The sequence below is a fragment of the Ixodes scapularis genome, unplaced genomic scaffold (genome assembly GCF_016920785.2).
Source record: "Ixodes scapularis isolate PalLabHiFi unplaced genomic scaffold, ASM1692078v2 PGA_scaffold3__209_contigs__length_174095766, whole genome shotgun sequence".
Lineage (NCBI taxonomy): Eukaryota > Metazoa > Arthropoda > Arachnida > Ixodida > Ixodidae > Ixodes > Ixodes scapularis.
The window spans coordinates 118,328,116-118,345,361 of record NW_024609868.1 but is presented as its reverse complement, the minus strand read 5'-3'; the positions used below and the strand labels follow the sequence as shown (position 1 = coordinate 118,345,361).

Genomic DNA, 17,246 nt, shown 5'->3' with positions numbered 1-17,246 from the left:
ACAAATTGTATTTAATTATCTGACTGATTGTTACGATTAGGTCCCTATACTACGTACGCCTGGCCGTATAACTCGCCTGCACAAACCGCATTAATTTAGCTTTCACGACCTTTCTAAACATATATGTAAAGCTTAAAACTAAATCGCCCTGTACAACAGTGAAAAGGTGAAACCAGCATGTTGGAGCCATACGGCTCCACCGTGCTGGTATCGCCTTTTCGCTGGTATAGGTTGTCCCATATTACGTTATGCATGTATGGTTCCACGCGGTTCCGCCGTATTCCACTACGCTGGTATAGGATGTCCCATAATACGACACGCTTGTATGGTTCCGCCTACCTGTATCGTTCCGCTTTAATCCACTATACTGGATCCGCCGATTCGCTTGTATAGGATGTCCCATATTACGGTTACGCTTGTATGAGCCTTTTCCGTCGTCTTTCCATCATCGAAATTTTCCAACAGGGCAGTATAATAGAGGAACGCTTTATTCGAATATAAAAAAATATCAACTTCTAATTTTTAGCGTTACAGCGTTAGTGGAATTGAACACTGAAAACAGATTATTACAGAGATAGACTGGTGGCTGGGCCTACCAGCAGGCGCCCCTCAGGAGTTTTGTTGAAGCCGGACACCCATAATGTGCAATTGAAGCCATTTTGCGGAAGATCTAGAATAAAAAGCGAATAAGACATTGTATATGCTGATCACTATACATTTACAATTCAGGACATTTAAATACATTACCACGCTGTTCAACGTGAATATATGGTGGGATTTAAACTTTACACATTTGTAAGAAATGAAAAAGAAAAAAAAAAGCCCAACAACGTCATTAATGCGGTTTGTAAGAGTGAGTTATATGGCCTGGGGGACATAATGTAGGGGGCTAATTGTCACAATAAGTTGGCTAATTAATTAATATAGGTTCATTCAGTGTTCTTAATTTTTTAAAATAAACATGTTTTAATCAGAAAGTTCCTGAGCTACATTGAAAAGAAAAACAACAAATCAGTCAATTTGATAAAGAGTAGGAGCACGTGAAAGCACCGTGGAGCGCAAAAGTTACCACTAGTTCAGCAGGAGTAAGGCCACCGGTCCGATAACGCGGCCGCTCGGTTTTTCTGTCTTTGATCATCCGAGCTTTCTGACAGCCAGCTGTCTGCCTGTCGCACGACTGGTAACTTTAGCAAACTACTTATCTTCCCAAAAGCTCAGTATTTTTTTTAAATACTGATTTAGTGGTTTTTAGTAACGCTCAGCCGTTTATTAATCAGAACGATATCATAATTTCAGACAAAAAGAAATAAAAAAATAATGGACTAAACGACGAATAATTTCAACTGCAGCTGAGTTTATTCGCAAGGAAACAAACTATAGCCATTCACACAGACAGGAAAGGGAGAAGACAAAAATATATGCCGCTGCAAAGTTGGCGGAATCGAGCCAGACTGTCTGGCCTCCACTCAGACACCAGATCACCAGCAGACAACCACCGCCAAGCTACCCGGCATGATAATTCCCGTCAAAGTCATGTGAACCGATTGAAAAACCGCATTCTTCCCCCGCCCCCTCCGACCATCCACCCCTCGACAACAACACCACACTCACGGAAAAGGAAGTTTCTCATGAGTTTGTTCAAAACTATAGACGGCTGGCTCACGCAATTTCCGTGGTTCCCTATCCTCAATGTCCGCTTTAATATTCTTTTAAAAGAATCGCTTTCTTTGCACGCGATTGAAGTGCATTCCAGTAATGGAGAGCACGAATCACACTCAGTAGCACGTTTGGCCCGTTCGGATGGTTGATAAAGTTTTTTTGTTTTTTTTACACTTCTTTCCTGTTGTAGGAGGCGGTCATTTACACACTGACCAGTCTGGCCCACATAGTAGAACACACAATCAATCAAAATTTTGTGCACAACTTTTTTTGACGGAACCTTTTCGAGGATCCTTAAGAGTTTGTGTGTGTGTTCTTTTTTTTTATTACACTGCCCGGTTCTCGGTAAAATGCGATTGTTATATGTCAATCTTACCCTGTCTTAAAAAAGGACATTTACTTCGAACTCCTGTGCCAAGGCTTTAAGAATATGCAAAAACCCGTTAAAGTACGAAATCACAACAACATTTATATTCGATGTCCTTTCGATGCTTTTATGAAGATTTGATGACGACTGTGATCTGCGCCCCAAATGAATACTATGGAAATAAGGTTCGAGATTATATTATCTACGAAGCACCGGAGCTAAGCCTTGCGGCTGGTTCTGCGGTCAATGGGAAGTTGAAATTTCTACATCTACAGTTGTTAAATGATAAAGGTTCATGTTGGTTGTATGGAAGAGAAGAACCGAAAAGGGTCTTATTAGACATGGTGCACTTTCAAAGCTCGTAAAAGTTGGTGTCGTAAAGTCTCTTGTATGCAATAATGTAAAAAGTTTGCAAATTCATTTTGCCGACAATGCGCTCGTGAGACAGTTAGATTGGTTGAGGCAAGCTTGGTATAGTTTGGATTTCTTCATGTAAGTTTTGCGTAGGCGAGTTGTAGAAAGGCCTAAAGGCTCTGAGAGGACTCCCAAGGGAAATGTTGTTGTAGATTTGTACTTTCACAGGTTTTTGCATATTCTTAACTTTTGGCTCAGAGTTTACAAATAAATGCCTTTTTTAAGACGGACTTCGGTTAGGTAGACTTACACCGTTTGTGTCTGAGCAAGAACAAGGCTGCGTAAAAAAAGCTTAGGGATCCTCCAATTGGTTGCTTCAAGGAAATTGTGTACAAAATTCCATTTGATTGTGGGCTCTGCTGTGTGGGCCAGACCGGTCAGTTTGAAAATAACCGCCTCCTGGGACATAAAAAAGTGTGAAAAACGTGTGTTCATCACCTAAGCTAGCCAAACATATTGCTGAAAGTAACGCGTGCTCACCATCATGGAAATATACTTGAATCGTGTGCAAACAAAACGATTCTTTCAAAATAATCTTAGAGGAAACCTTGAGTATAGGGGACCACATAATCCGCGTGAGTCAGCTCCCTATCGAAAAGACCATAAGAAATTTTTGATGGTCCATAAAACTTTCTTGATGGCCAATCAAAATTTTGATAGAACATCACACCATCTTGTCGGACCATCACACCTTCTTGGTGGTCCAACATACCTTATCTGATGGCCCAACAAGATCATTTTAATGGTCCATCAGACTTTTTTGATGGTCCAACAGGCTTAGTTAATGGTGTCTGAAGACCATCAAACACTTTTTGATGGTGGCTGATGGACCATTAAGGCCGGTTCTCACATGCAGCGAAGCGCTGATGTAGCGCTCCTCACGTGCCGTCAGCTACTTATCGTCTGCCTAGAGCAACAGTTTTGACGGTGCGATACAAAGCTGATGAACGCTCCCATCAGCACGCGCTTAGCGCGAGGTCATCGCTATGCTTGTAGCGCTCCGCTGCATGTGTGAACAGGCCTTTAAGGGCTTGTGTTTGTAGCTCAGAGACCGTCAAAACGTTTCTTGTAGTGACTAGCTGACAATCGAAACGCTTTGAAGTAGCCCGGGTCAGACTTTCAGGGTATCTCGACAGACCATCAGAATGCCAAACAGTCAGGTTCTTTCCTCCACCGATAGGTGGAGGAAAGATCCTGACTATATTCGCGAGGTTCCAGCTGCGGCCGAGAGGAGGCGCCAATGGTCTCACGTCGTCGTGCATGCGTGAAGTACAGTCGGTGCGGAAAGCTGACCGCGGCGTGGCTTAATACCCAGGGTGTTCAATGCGTAATAATCCGCCTCAAGAATCGTCTTAGGATACTCGAAAAGTAATGAAGACACCTTCTTATAAACTGGGGTATGTTTTTGCAATCATAGTTTTGTTTTAAATTTTTTCATTGTCCGTTGGTGATACAATTTGTCGATCCGCTTTGTATGTCAAGTAGATCATGTTCACAATCTAAGTGACAGAGAATGCGCCGAAAAACGTACTTTGCTTGATAGAAAATTAATTTAATAGTCGTAGATGTACTTCTATTATTTGTAAGGAAAAACTGAATACTAAATATTTGTAAGGAAAAACGTTGACAAAGCCACGAATGCGGTAGTACGAGGCTTACCGCATTCTCGGGCCGACAAGGCCTTGTATATTCCACGCTGTCGCACCACGCCGTCATGCCCAGCATGGATGATGGGGACGGAGTGTAGATAGCACTCAACGGACACGGTTGAAGTTGCTGCGCGTAGTGGAGTCTCGAAAGTAGTGAGTGGATCATGCACATTTTCTCTTCCGTTTTGTTTTTGCGGTTTAATAATTCAACGTGCAATCATTTCTAAACAGAAAAATAGCAACCCATAACAAAAAAATACAAACGTTGCTTTCAGGCGTCTACGGGAATTATGAAACTCTTTAGATGCTCTTTTTTGAAATAATAATGGGCACAGAATAAAGTTGACAGTTGACTGCAATGGAATCTTTGCCTTCTACCGGTACATATCGGTAATTAGAAATGTATACCGACCAACAGACCATCAAACCATTAGGCCATCAGATGTCCCAAAATAGGACAGACCATCACACCATCATACCATCAATGTCCCAAAACACGACAGACCATTAGGCCATAACACCATCAAGCCATGAAACAATCAAACCATCAAGCCTTCATACCATCACACAATCAGGCCATACGACCATCCATATCCCAAAAATACGACAGATCATCTGCCTGATGGACCATCGGGATTTTATCTCAGGGTCTTTTCGATAGGGAGCCATCCATAGATTCGAACGAACGCGCGAGAAAGTTCTTTCTGTTTTGAGCGCGTCGTTGTACTTGTCGTGGGGTGTGTGGACAGAAAGGACGGGAGAAAAGTACGGACTTTCGATCGGTTCACAAAGCCTTGACGGAGGTGTATGCCGGGTAGCCTGACGGCGAGTGTCTGCTGGTGATGTGATGTTGGAGTGGAGGTCAGCCAGTCGCTCAGTTCCGCCGACTTTGCGGCGGCATGCTTTTTTATCCTCTCTCTTTCCTATTTGTGTGGATGGCCATAAATTGCTGTTCCCTTGTGAATAAACTCAGCTGCGTTTTAAAGCTTTCGTCATCTTGTCCGATTTTTTTAAAATTTCTTTTGTCTCAGGGTTTTGATTATAATGTTTTCTATCCAACTCGCCTGCATACTTTCGCTCCTTAGAACGATGGGTTATTTTTACTAGATTAAAAAGCATTTAACAAGTTTTGAATAATTATTCGACTTATCGTGAATATAAGCTTCCTATATCATAATCCCCTGGGCCCGTTTGCTCGAAGCTGGTTAACTAACCGCGGTTAACCGGATTTCCCTACGAGGGGGAATTTTAGGTCACGTGACCTGCAGAGTCGGGACGCCGGAGTAAAATAGTACCTAGCATCAGACAATATGTCCAATATGGCTGCTACGGCCGCTCGTCACGCTTGGGAACATTTATTTTTACGAAGATGCGTCATCCTCGTGTCACGAAAAGGACATTTCAACACAAAGTCTACTGTCGGAGTTGACGGCGAGCATGCTGTGGGAGCAGGGCCACGCCTGACTGGTTTCGTCGAGTTTGAATAACATCACGCACCGCCCTCTGAAGTGGACTTGTTTTATTGAATGCTACAGTCAGCGGGATCTTCAAAACGTATATCCTAGGTAAGTGCCGCGATGTTTCACGAGAAAGTTATGAGATTGTACCGCTATCAAAATTTCATGTCAGCAGAACTTGCGTTGTAATCAACGTCCAGCTTTCTTTTCTTTTTTTCACTTTTAAAACCTACCTCGAGCCCCAATCGCATGTTAGTGCACCAAATCTCTCTCCGAAAAACGGCCTCTAAACGCGGAGTCTGGTTTATAGTACAGTTCGTCGTGTTTTGTATTTGCAGCGCATCCACAACACCGACGACCCCCTTTAGCGACGGTTCAACGAAGGCAAGATGCAAACTAAAAACTTCCCTCAGAAGCGAAGATCCGTTACCTCAACAGAAGCTGCCGGCACGGATGCCGGCACGGCATTCGATCGAACTTCGGTACTGTCGTCTGCGAACTTGTACAACTGGAAAATAAACAAAGCTTCTATCGGAAAAGAAGTGTGCATATTTTCTCTTGCGCTTGTCTTTCTTCAATTTATTTTGTTTCAGATAACTAGATGTCTTATTAGGATTATAAAGAGGGACATAATTACGTAGCAGACGATCACAACCAATCTGAAATCTAAAATGAGTCAGGCGAATGCAAGCATCACCATGAAACGGCAGAGGAATTGGTCATTGGATGAACAATTAGAACTAATTCGGGCAGTGGGGGAGAGGAAACATCAAATTATGGGCAAGTTCAGTGCTACGGTCACGACCCAAGCAAAAAGGCAGGCATGGGACGAAATTTACAGAGCCATGGGCTGTTTGCGCACCCCAGACCAGCTACAACAGTGCTGGAGAAACCTCCTAAAAAAGACTAGACAACTCTACAGCTTATTCAAGAAGCATGAACAGCGCACCGGTAAGTTCATTGTGTTCTTAAGTTCAAAAGATATTGCATTGCTTTAGTGATAATACATGAGCAACCAAACCTAGAAACGTGAATGTGGACATTTGTATATTCGTTCACCTTTGCCCTCTGCTGGGAGTCGACTTTTCACCTTCCTTGAACAGCAGCAAAAGCAGTGTTACAGCATCAGAAAACAATTTATTCCAGTTTATGTACAAGTTCTGCACAGGCTGTATGGAACTTGTAAAACAGTTCAGTGGAAGACCCAAAACTTCGGACAAAATATTAAAACAGATTATAAGAGAGCACAATGGTAGAGGCCGACAGGCCAAACTGTAAGAAAGTAAAAATTGCACGATTACACAGTCCACAGTTTCAGCAGTGTTATCTAGCAGTTAATGAATGTTTAAAAGAATGTCTCATGCAGTATTTGTTTATTTTAATTTTCCCATGAAAGTTCCATTTACATACTTGGTTGAACAGTGAACCCCACCTCCTCCGTTTTTGCTCGTAACTCGAGTAAGTAAGAGTCGAGACGAAATTACTACGCCTTAATTCATAGGTGCTGGGCCAAACCCCCACGTCCTGACGCCCCTCGTCGAGGCCGTCCTCGAAGTGATCGGCGAGGACCCGCCCAACCTGTGCGGGTTGGAGGCCACCATAGGTGACACGGAAGAGTAGGTGACTGGTTTCTAGACCCGATTGTGTGAAGAGTAAATGGTTTTAAGGAACCGGTCACAGTAATGCAGAACTGTCGTTCCAGGCGAGGTTCTAAAAGACGAGGACAAATGATGATAAGAAGATGGGCATGTTGCCATTTGAATGGCATTACTGCCGAGTACTTTTATATAAAAACCAGAGGCCGGATGCCCGAAACTTTCTTACAACAAAGTTACAAACTTTTGAGTATTCCCGAAGCAAAATGTTTGTAAGTTTTGCGCAAGTTCTGACGAAATCCGTAGCTTGCGCAAAACTTACGATCTTTGTGCTTCGGGAATACTTAAAAGTTCGTAAATTTGTCATAAGATAAATCTACTAACTTTTTTGTCGTAAGAAAGTTCCGGGAATCTGGCTTCAGTTCTATTTCAACAACAAAAGCTCAAAGGCGGTTCGAAATATAAGTCACGAAACCGTCTTCCAGAGTGCACTCTAAGATCTGACGAGGCACCATGCGCTACCACATTTCTAATTATTTTCAACAAGGCTGAAACAGTTTCACCGAAGCTACAAATTCATGCAATAACACGGCATGCAATGAGAAATCAGGTGGTAAAGCTGTTTATTACCATCTTATAGAAATTAAATCCAACAAAGTGGCAATGGCTTTTCTTTAATGCTAACTGTAGCACGCTTTCAATATGCAAATTAAAAGATCACACACAGTACAACCATCCTGTTGCTTGTTTTACCAACTTAGGAAAATTGGCTCAAACATTAACTTCATTCTGGTCAAGAAGTTAACTACCCCCATGATGGTAACCTGTGTGAGTGAAATCAATACCAGTGAAGCTATGTGCTGTAATGTTTGAAGTTGTCCTATAAATGTGCAGTGCATTGTGGTTTGACTGGACATGTGACCACTAAATTTATGAACTGTTAATCGCATAGCTACACAGCTGCATTCTAACCTTTAGAATGCAGCTGTGTGCTCTTCACAACCAAATGCACATTTTCCTACACCATGTACTGGGCAATTGTGCAAGAAGTAACAACACTGCGCTCCGACCTCAAGCCTGTGCGTCAGTGTATAAACCAACTTGGCTCACAAACTTTGTCCTCTGTACCAACCCGTATGAATGAATTTTGGCGCAGCATCGGTGTCTTTATCAGGGTTACAAACTTTGCACAGTGTGTTCTCTTTGCCCATGCTGACAAGAACAAAACCTGACCACTTTTTACACATGAATTTGTCGCAGTGACAGCTCCAGGGGAATAGATCCACAGCCTGGTCCCTCTGGGAGCGGAGCAAGTGCGGCAGTGCTGCACGAGAGTCGGCCGCTGGAGGCGGTGCAGCGGGCTCCAACAAATGTGCCATACAGCCGACGTTGGTGCCGGGAGGCTTCACAGCGCTTCTTGCAGGAGACAGAAAGGCAGCAGCAGCTCGAGGGAGCTAATCTCCTGCTGGACAAGGAGAGCACAGAAATGGTTAAGCAAGCTGCCACGGCAACAATTGCAGCAGCAACTGCTGCCGAGGAGTTCTACCAGCAGTCAAAAAAATTACTAGAGGACCAAAAAAATTTAATTCAACTGGAAACACAGCGTGCAGAATTGGAAATCAAATTGCTAAAAAAACAATTAGGAGAAGAGTAAACATTGACATATTACGCTGTTTTTAATTTTCATTTTGAATGTATATATATATGACAAAGCCAACACAGCTGCTGATAAATAAAATCCATTTTACTTGCAACTGTATATTTCTAGATTCAGATCTGCTATACTCTGTCTCGTCCTACGATGGACTAAAGCCCAATGCTACACGCCGCCGGGTCCAATCACGAGCCTGTTTGAAACCATGTGGTATATTTGCTCCGTCAAACATATCGGTGCGCCGAAACGTGTCATGCGAAGACAAGTTTTTCATCTGCTTATCGAGAACTAACGGCGGCTCCGCCTGCTTGCAGGGTTTTTGCTCTAGTTCCTTGTCACAGCACGAATAGTTGCGACGCTCAAGGAATCTTGACTGCTGATCCATCTCCGTGTGTTCTGTCCGTACCGCCGTCAGCCTCGTATGCGCCTCAGTTGCCGCTAAGACTAAAAGCCTGCCTTGCATGTACTCATCGGAAGATCGTCTGGCTAATTTTATCATTTGCCTAATTTATCTTCGTATCTCCCTGAACCATAGCCTATGGTATTCGTGTTCCCGCTGCGCCGGGGTAATCGGCAGCAGTAGTCAAGCGTAATATGTGGGGACGGCGTGGGCGAAAATTCCACTCTCTTCCAACCTAACGCAGAAACAACATTTGGTATTCCAATGTTTGATCAATTAAAAACAAGCAGAATGCACTGGTACTCAAGACCATGCAAAGCAGCATGTGCAATATATTGGTATACTTACGCTCAACCGAAGAACTGGCTGACGATGGCATCCCGAGCCTCGTTGCTTTCATCACGGCCCGCTGCCACGGGCTCGACGGGAACCTCTTCGGGGAGGACAGTCCTTGGCATGCTGCAGGGGTATGTCTTGGCCAGGTTGTGCAGGACACATTTTGGAGCAGCCCTTGGAGCAGTCAAAAGTCAATTATGGTGCAACAAAAAGAACTTTTGTAGCATAAGCGCAAATTAATTTTTATTGATACCAATGCAAACATCACGTCAAGATTAATTTTTCGGCCTGTCCAACTAAAGGGCAAAGTCTACGTTGCCTTCTCACATACGTTCAAACCTTTGTTAGCATCAACTGCGCAGCAAGAGTTCCTCAAACACAAAACTATAGCGTTCAGTTGCGTGGAGAAGCACCATGACAGGGTAACAAAAAGGTGAGTGATGAAGGACAGCACAAACTCCTTTAAATGGTTATTTTAGGTACTGAATGCCACTAAATTAGTACAATAACATTGGTCACATAAACTGATGTTTCCTTTAAGTTCTAGAGGTTGTAATAAAACTGCAATTTATAAATGAGATAAAAAAACAAAGCAATTATCATTTGATTATCAACATAAATTACATTTTATCTGTAGAACTTCAGAGCAAAAACGGCATGTGAACGAAACTTAAAAACAAACCGCCGAACTCATTCAGGCTCTTCCTGAGATTTCATCCACTGCTCCTGTCAATTTAGTTCTAATCTACTCACACCTACAGAAAATTGATAGCTAAACAAATGAGTTGGCATAAATAAATAAACATGCATAAGAGCATATATAAATGCTCTTGCAATACCAAAGTACCCTTACTAAATCTCGAAATTGGAAAAGGTGCCGCCGGGATCTTGTAATCCATCATATTTACGAGCCGAAGTTGTGTTCAGGAATTGTGTTAAGTCTCACTTTGGAGGAGAGCTTTCTCCTTAACACAGGGTCCGCTGCAGAGAAGCAAGACATACAAAGTTGCGATGCCTACTCCGTGGTGTTTGCTTCTTTGCAGTACACCGGTGCGTGGTGAAAAGCGCATTCAACGACACTATAGTCCGTTGCAACCTAAGAACGAAGGGCGAGGGTAAGACGGGTTGGGGAGGAGGAAGCAGGCGGAACGCTAAAGAGAGAAGGAGGTTTCCCCCTCTCTTCTCTAGCGTTCCGTCTGCTTCCTCCTCCCCGGCCTGTCTTACCCTCGCCCTTCGTTCTTAGGTTGCAACGGACTATAGCTAACCCTCCAGAATGAACAGACGACTAACATAAAAATTATTGCGAAACTTCCAGATATTGCCTGTCATTCATACGAAATGTGATGGAATGGTATTGTATACGAGACTATAATCAAAAGTTTTGAAAACCTGAAAACTTGCGTAAGCATATCGTGACGGTCCGGCCGGGCAGCGAAGCCCGAGCTATTATATTTTCAGTATTATTAAAATGAAAATAAGTTTTGGTGCTACGTTGGTGCAAATTTCTCACATTTTTGTTAAATGTAGCAGGACGTAGCAGGGTAATCACTTTGGCGCAAATGGCGCAGCAATCCCATCACAGATATAATGAAAATGTTCTTCGCAAAAACTTGCAAGGAAAATTGCAGTTTGAGATAAGCAGTATTTAATAAGATATGCTTGAATACGTCTGTACACAAACTGTCTAAAAACAAAACCTGCCTAAGCCAGTGTTTTTTTTCACATTGCAAGCTGTTTTTTTTTCTAAGAATTGCTTTACATTTAGGCAATATAGAGTAACAAAAAAAATTAACTGCTATTGTTTGAAATGTGTAAACAGCTAGTAAAAACCTGTAGGTTAATAAACCCAGTCATACAGGAAGGATATGTTTCAGAGAAGTTCTAACTTCTATTCTGGAGTTTATACAGAAAAGAGCAAATGAAATATAACAATTATTGTGACATATAGAGTTAACTGGCTAATGGTTGAATTTTGTGAATTGATGTTCTTCATTCCCACAATGCTGGCTAACCTTAGAATAAACATTTCAGGCTATGGCAGTAGGTTATAGCCCGTAGTATAAATAAGGTATAGTAGAGATGCGCCTTCCTCTCCTTGCTTCTGAGCAGCCGTAGCCTACTATGCAAGAACATAAAAATGGCAACAAATGTAAAGCTCAGGCACAACCACATAAAAAAGGTTAGGTGCCTCAAGGTACCGAAACACTGAACCGTCGAACCAGGACGCATAGCCTGGCTTTACCGTTCCACGACGCTCCTCGTTGTGCTATGTGACGCATTGTAGGCGACCTCCGCTGCTGATGACGGAGACAGGAAGGGCGTCATCAGCCATGGCTTGCAGGTGTAGCCGCTGTCTCCAAGCAGTAGGCCCTCGTAAACGCCATCGGCCAGCTTGCCTGACAACGAGCCCTCGGTGAATATCCTAGAGCCGTGGGTGCTTCCAGGCCATTTTGCAACCACATTGCGGATACGGTAAAAGACGTCAACCACTAACTGTACATTTATTGAATGGTACAGATGGCGGTTAACGTACACCTCCTCATGCACTTGTGGTGCCTGTATCCGAATGTGAGTGCCATCAACAGCACCCACGACCGAAGGAAACCCACCGATCTCAAAGAAGGCCTGTTGTAAGGCATGACCCTCAGCTTCACCTGGCCACCTGCATTGTAGATGGATTTGAGTGAGTCTGTAGCACTATGACATTAACAGTGACAGTTTTGTTGTTATGATCACATGCTTCAAAATAACACAGCTATCATTCATCGTCATCAATAGTGAGCAATAAAAGCCTCGTCTGCACAATGACAGTACTCAGTAGCCGCAAGACTAGCTCAGTAGCAACAAGTGCATAGTTGGGAGTGCAGAAACCAGGCTGTTTGTAAATGTCTGCACTCCTACTTTATTTGTAGATTAGTTGAATTTGCACCTGCACCAATAATAGGTACTAAGGGAGTCATTTTGTACACTCCAGTTGGTTCGTGTAATTTTACTGCCCAGTTCACTGGTCTGCATGTCACGCTCATTACCAAAAAACAAATATCGAGTGCTGAAGCAACACTTTTAATGATTCTTTAGGGAGGTACCAGTATACGTGGGGATCGATGCGCTGGCAGATATTCAGGCTAGCAAGCCTACAGCTTAGGAAACAAAAACGAAAGGGTCATTGCGCAGGTGGTGCGCCGTAAATAAATTGCAGAATAGGTGTGCGGAGAAGACCACCTTTAACGAATTCGGGGGTTTCAGCGAACACAATTCACGCACCGAAATTTCTATACAAAGGGTTTCTGAAATAATGGTGATTGCTCATCGAACAATCTAGGCCCAGGCTTTTTTTCTCGGAAAACTGGCCTGCACATGCGCCTAATATCGGGACGCACCAGAGATGCTCCAGACCACTTACCCTATGAAGTCTTGGGCACGACGTGCCAAGGCCTGAGTCACCCGCCTCACAGTCCGCGAAGCAGTCGAGACGTGCACACGGATGTAGTCCCCTGCGGTGATGAGGAAGTTCCCCGTGGCGTAGAACTGTAAGGCGACAATGACCTGCTGCTCTGCAGAGAGGGCGCGGCTGCGACGCGTCGGCCGCTCCAAGTCCGGGCGCAGTGTGTCGGCGAGGAACACAATGCCCGCGCGACCGAATCGAAAGCGCTCCTGCAGTTCGTCCTCATCGAACTCCTCCAAAGGGTTCAAGCGGTCACGGAACACACGCTGCCGTCCCATCATCACAACAGCGTACTGGGCGAACACGCGCTCTCTTCGATGTCGGCGTCGCGTCACAGTCGACATTGCGTCCCTTATCTTCACCAATCCGTCCGCAAATCAGTTGTCAGTCAGTCCGGTAGTCAGTCGGCGAGCGAGTCGGAGGGTCGGTTGGGCAAACGGCAGGAGAAGACAAACAGTGAAAATCAGGTGATAACTAAAGCGCGGGAAACGTGCGTCGCAAAACACGGAGAACAAAACAACCAAAAACAACGAATCTATAAAGACCGTTGCCAGACCCGAAATCAACGCTGAAAACTTATGCTGTGTTTGGCGGCACAATAGATGCATCAAGATATTTATTATTTTTTAAAGTACATATATATTTTCATGCATAAAAAGAAACATTGTGATACGATGTTGTTTTTATTTTTCTTAATAAAGACAAAACTAGCAAAAACGTTTCTTAAAAGGCTATTGTTTGCTTCGACCGGAAGGTGGCGGGAGCTACCGCATAATAATAAAACACGGAGAAATTGTGCGTCGAGTTTTTGTCGAACGCGGCTAGGTACTCGGATGTACCTAGGTAGGGAAACGCGGTTAACTTTTAACCGCGGTTAGAGTTAACCAGCTTCGAGCAAACGGGCCCTGGACGTATAACTCACCTGCGCAGAACGCATTATTGTAGCTTTCATGGCTATTATAAAACAAATTACTGAAAAGTAAAAATGCCGGCTGTATATATTTTTACACTCTCTTAAAATACCCTCTTAGGACCCTTTATGAAAGTTATATTTGTCGAAATTTAATCTGTAGTAAGATCACCTTAACAACATCACTCAAACGACGACACCGAGAAAGAAACCAATATTAAAACTGCGTGAAACATTATTTTTTTTTTACGTAACCTGCAAAACAAGATGTGTAATATGTATCCCCATGTTGATGTCGGATATGCATATTAAAAATATTTTACAAATGTCTTACCGTAAAGAGACACTTCAGCTTTCTCTACAAATCTGTTTCTTTTTTCGCTGTGGGGACACTGCCATGATGCAATGTAGCCACTCAGCGGTCCAGCCGGCACAGAAGGATGCTGCCATGTCACGATGATCAAGGTGCTGTCTTGAAGCGAAATCTGCAATCCCACAGGCTCCCTTGGGGCTGAAAAATAAAGCATATCAATTTACCAATATTTGCAACCGGTAAATGGGAACAGGCGGTCGCAGCGTCGCTTCATATCTTGATAAAAAAAAACAAAAGAAAACACAAAAGAAAACACCAATAGAGACACTTCCGTTCATGTTGAAAGAAGAGAGAGGTGTCTAAACCAAACCAGCCATTTCGGCAAAAGTGTACTCGGGCTTCGCGAATCTTCCACAGGGCCGCTGTCGGTTTAGAAACCTTCACGCAGGCGCTGTCGCGCCCCGCGGGGCCTTATAATAATAAAAACAATAATAATAATAGTAATAATAATAATAATAATAATAATAATAATATGAATCATGGTAACAATAATCAAGAATCAGTCTCATTTGGTACCCAGGAACCAGTAATACGAACATTAATAATAATATTAATGATAATAATAATAATTATTATTATTATTCCTAGTATTATTAATATTGTAAATAAATGAGAATCATTCCATCCTACTTTATTGTACAGTGCCCAGAAACAACCATGAGGGCTTGGTGTTGGTACACTGGTAGCCAAAATACAGTATACACAAAAAAATAGAAAGGTAATGCACTGCACACTATACATGGCTCCGAAATTAAGATACGATGTGTTTCGTGAGAATAAAAGTAAAGAATATAAATTTTTAAGTATTGTACTAGGAAGTACAGGAGTAATTAATGGAATTAAAACAATAAAAAATGCAAGGCAGTACCAGCAGACCCGAAACACAAGACCATAGGACAACGAATGCACCACCAAAATGCACTCCTTGCAGATGACAAAATTCAGAAATATCGGAGCCATTCAGAAATGCTCAACTTGCATGCTCAAGTTTTTTTTTGTAGAAAGGACAAACGCCCCGTAGCAAATTAAGGGTGAAAAATATCAAGTTTGACAGAGTATTAATTCAAACGCTCCGCCATTCTAAAAAAGATAGGTTTGCCAGACTAAAATTTAAGGAAACATACAAAGATGACTGAAGCCGAGTAGACACACGTGGAAGCATAAGGCAGAGTTCAAATAACAGGCTCGTAGAATTGATGAGGCCATGCGGCGTTTTAGACAAACAAAAAGTAAGTCCGCGTTCTCCCGACGGCGGTGCAGGCTAGGCAAACCAATACTCTCTAACGCAGCCTCATATGTTAAACACTGAACATCCTCCTTCATGTGTCAATGTTTAAACTTTTCTGCACACGTTCGATTTCCATGGAGTGAGAGTTCTGTATTTCATTCCAAATACCTGAGACATGTGTTAACTGCGACCTGGATAACGAACAGTACAACGAGATAAAAGCAGTCGGGTTTTTCAACTCCCTGGTTAAGCGAGAGGCAACACCTGACATTCGCCATGACGAGTTAACCAGCTTACCAACGTGATCAGAGAAACGCAAGCCAGAATCAGCCATGACTTCGAGATCTTTCATTACACCTACTCGAGACAAAGTCTCCTCATGCATATTATGTGCAAAAGTTATATTGTGAGTTTACCAAGGGAGTCTTGACCTTGGTCAGAGCACCATCGGTACAAAGAACATGCATCTTCCTGGAGCTTAGCACAATCATGTTCAGTAACTATTTCTCTATACATTTTTATATCATCAGCATACTGCAGGAATGAAGAATTTAAAACAGCAGGGGAGGCATCATTTACGAGAATTGTGGACAGAAGGGGTTCTAAAACATATCCTCGGGGAATGCCAGAGCGTGCACTGTAGAACGAAGAGTTCCTGTTGCTGATTCAGACGTACGCCTCCCTCTCTGACAAGTAGCCATTCAACCAGTCGTGTATTGAGCCGCATACTCTGTCAGAGGAAAATTTAGATAAAAGGATCGTGTGCTTGACTACGTCAAAGGACTTGCTTAAGTCAAAGTAGACAACCTCTAACTGACCTCTGTTGCATATCACACAATATGTGGTAGACATAAAACTAAGAAGGTTTGTTGTGGTTCACCTGCTGCTCATGAAGCCATGCTGGTTGGGAATCGCTAAGTTTCGAAATTTGAAAGACAGGAAGTGATGGACGACCCTTTTAAAGAACTTGGAAAATGTAGAAAGAAGAAAAATCGGTCTATAGTTAAAAACATCACTTTTTTTTCAGACTTTAAGACCAGAACGACAGCCGAGATTTTCCACATTTCAGGAAACGCTCCCAACCTTAAGGAGTTGTTAAATACTGAGCACGCTCGTACAGGCGCGAATATGTCGTGATGAGTTTTGAAGATTGCGGACGGAATGCCGTCGGGCCCTAATGATAGCGCTGTTCTCGTTTTCTTAATAGAGGATGTACGCACCCGATATTAGTATTATTGTAACTCAACAAGTCCCCAAACCCATCTAAGTGAGGCAGCGCAGATGAGAAACACTATGTACTATCTCTGTAGACTGACCCAAAATGCTCAACCATGAAGTCAGGCACGGACTTCAAATATATCTAGGACAATTTTCGATTGGATATGCCTCCCCGAACTTGATTTAATGTGCCCACATCATTTCTTTGGATTACTGACAATTCCTGGTCTCACCAAGTAACGATGCGCCTGGCGGTCACGATTTAGGACTGTTTGACACTGCTGTCTGAAACTCTTGAATATTACTTCCCATTTTAGGGGGGCCGCTTTTCTTAAACTTTCTGTTAAAGAAGTCCTTTGTTTCCAGTTGCGTCTTTAGCTCAGTGAAAAACCAGCTTGGAAGGCGAGATTTAGTAACTGTCCTCAAGGGAATAAAGGTATTTATTACCTACCGAATAATTCGCGTAAAAATCATGACCTAGTCGTTTAAATCAGAAGATTCCAGGATCGATGCCCAATCGAAGCTTAGGAAAGTAATGATA

General features: G+C 43.0%; 2 protein-coding genes across 2 annotated transcripts in view; both read right to left on the bottom strand.

Annotated features, from left to right (window-relative positions):
- Positions 1 to 538: 538 nt before the first annotated feature.
- LOC115327126 (contactin-1) overlaps positions 539 to 17,246 on the bottom strand; it is a 51,373-nt gene continuing 34,665 nt past the window's right edge. Inside the window, exons 5-6 of the mRNA XM_040211179.2 lie at positions 14,221 to 14,397; positions 539 to 670 (exon numbers count right to left, since the gene is read on the bottom strand). Coding sequence (XP_040067113.2) covers positions 567 to 670; positions 14,221 to 14,397 — 281 coding nt within the window. The 3' untranslated portion in view covers positions 539 to 566. The remainder of the gene's footprint in view (positions 671 to 14,220; positions 14,398 to 17,246) is intronic.
- LOC120840602 (putative nuclease HARBI1) lies at positions 11,770 to 13,524 on the bottom strand. Its single transcript, XM_040211182.3, has 2 exons — positions 12,935 to 13,524; positions 11,770 to 12,193 (listed from the first exon to the last, which is right to left on the bottom strand). The coding sequence occupies exons 1-2, from the start codon at positions 13,318 to 13,320 to the stop codon at positions 11,770 to 11,772; spliced, it is 810 nt and encodes a 269-aa protein (XP_040067116.1). The 5' UTR covers positions 13,321 to 13,524.

Bases quoted from the DNA above. Each gene is read 5' to 3' on its own strand.
- LOC120840602 (XM_040211182.3), bottom strand. From the start codon at position 13,320: ATGTCGACTGTGACGCGACGCCGACATCGAAGAGAGCGCGTGTTCGCC. The intron at 12,194-12,934 runs GTAAGTGGTCTG...TCTACAATGCAG, and splicing joins CGTGCCCAAGACTTCATAGG to GTGGCCAGGTGAAGCTGAGG.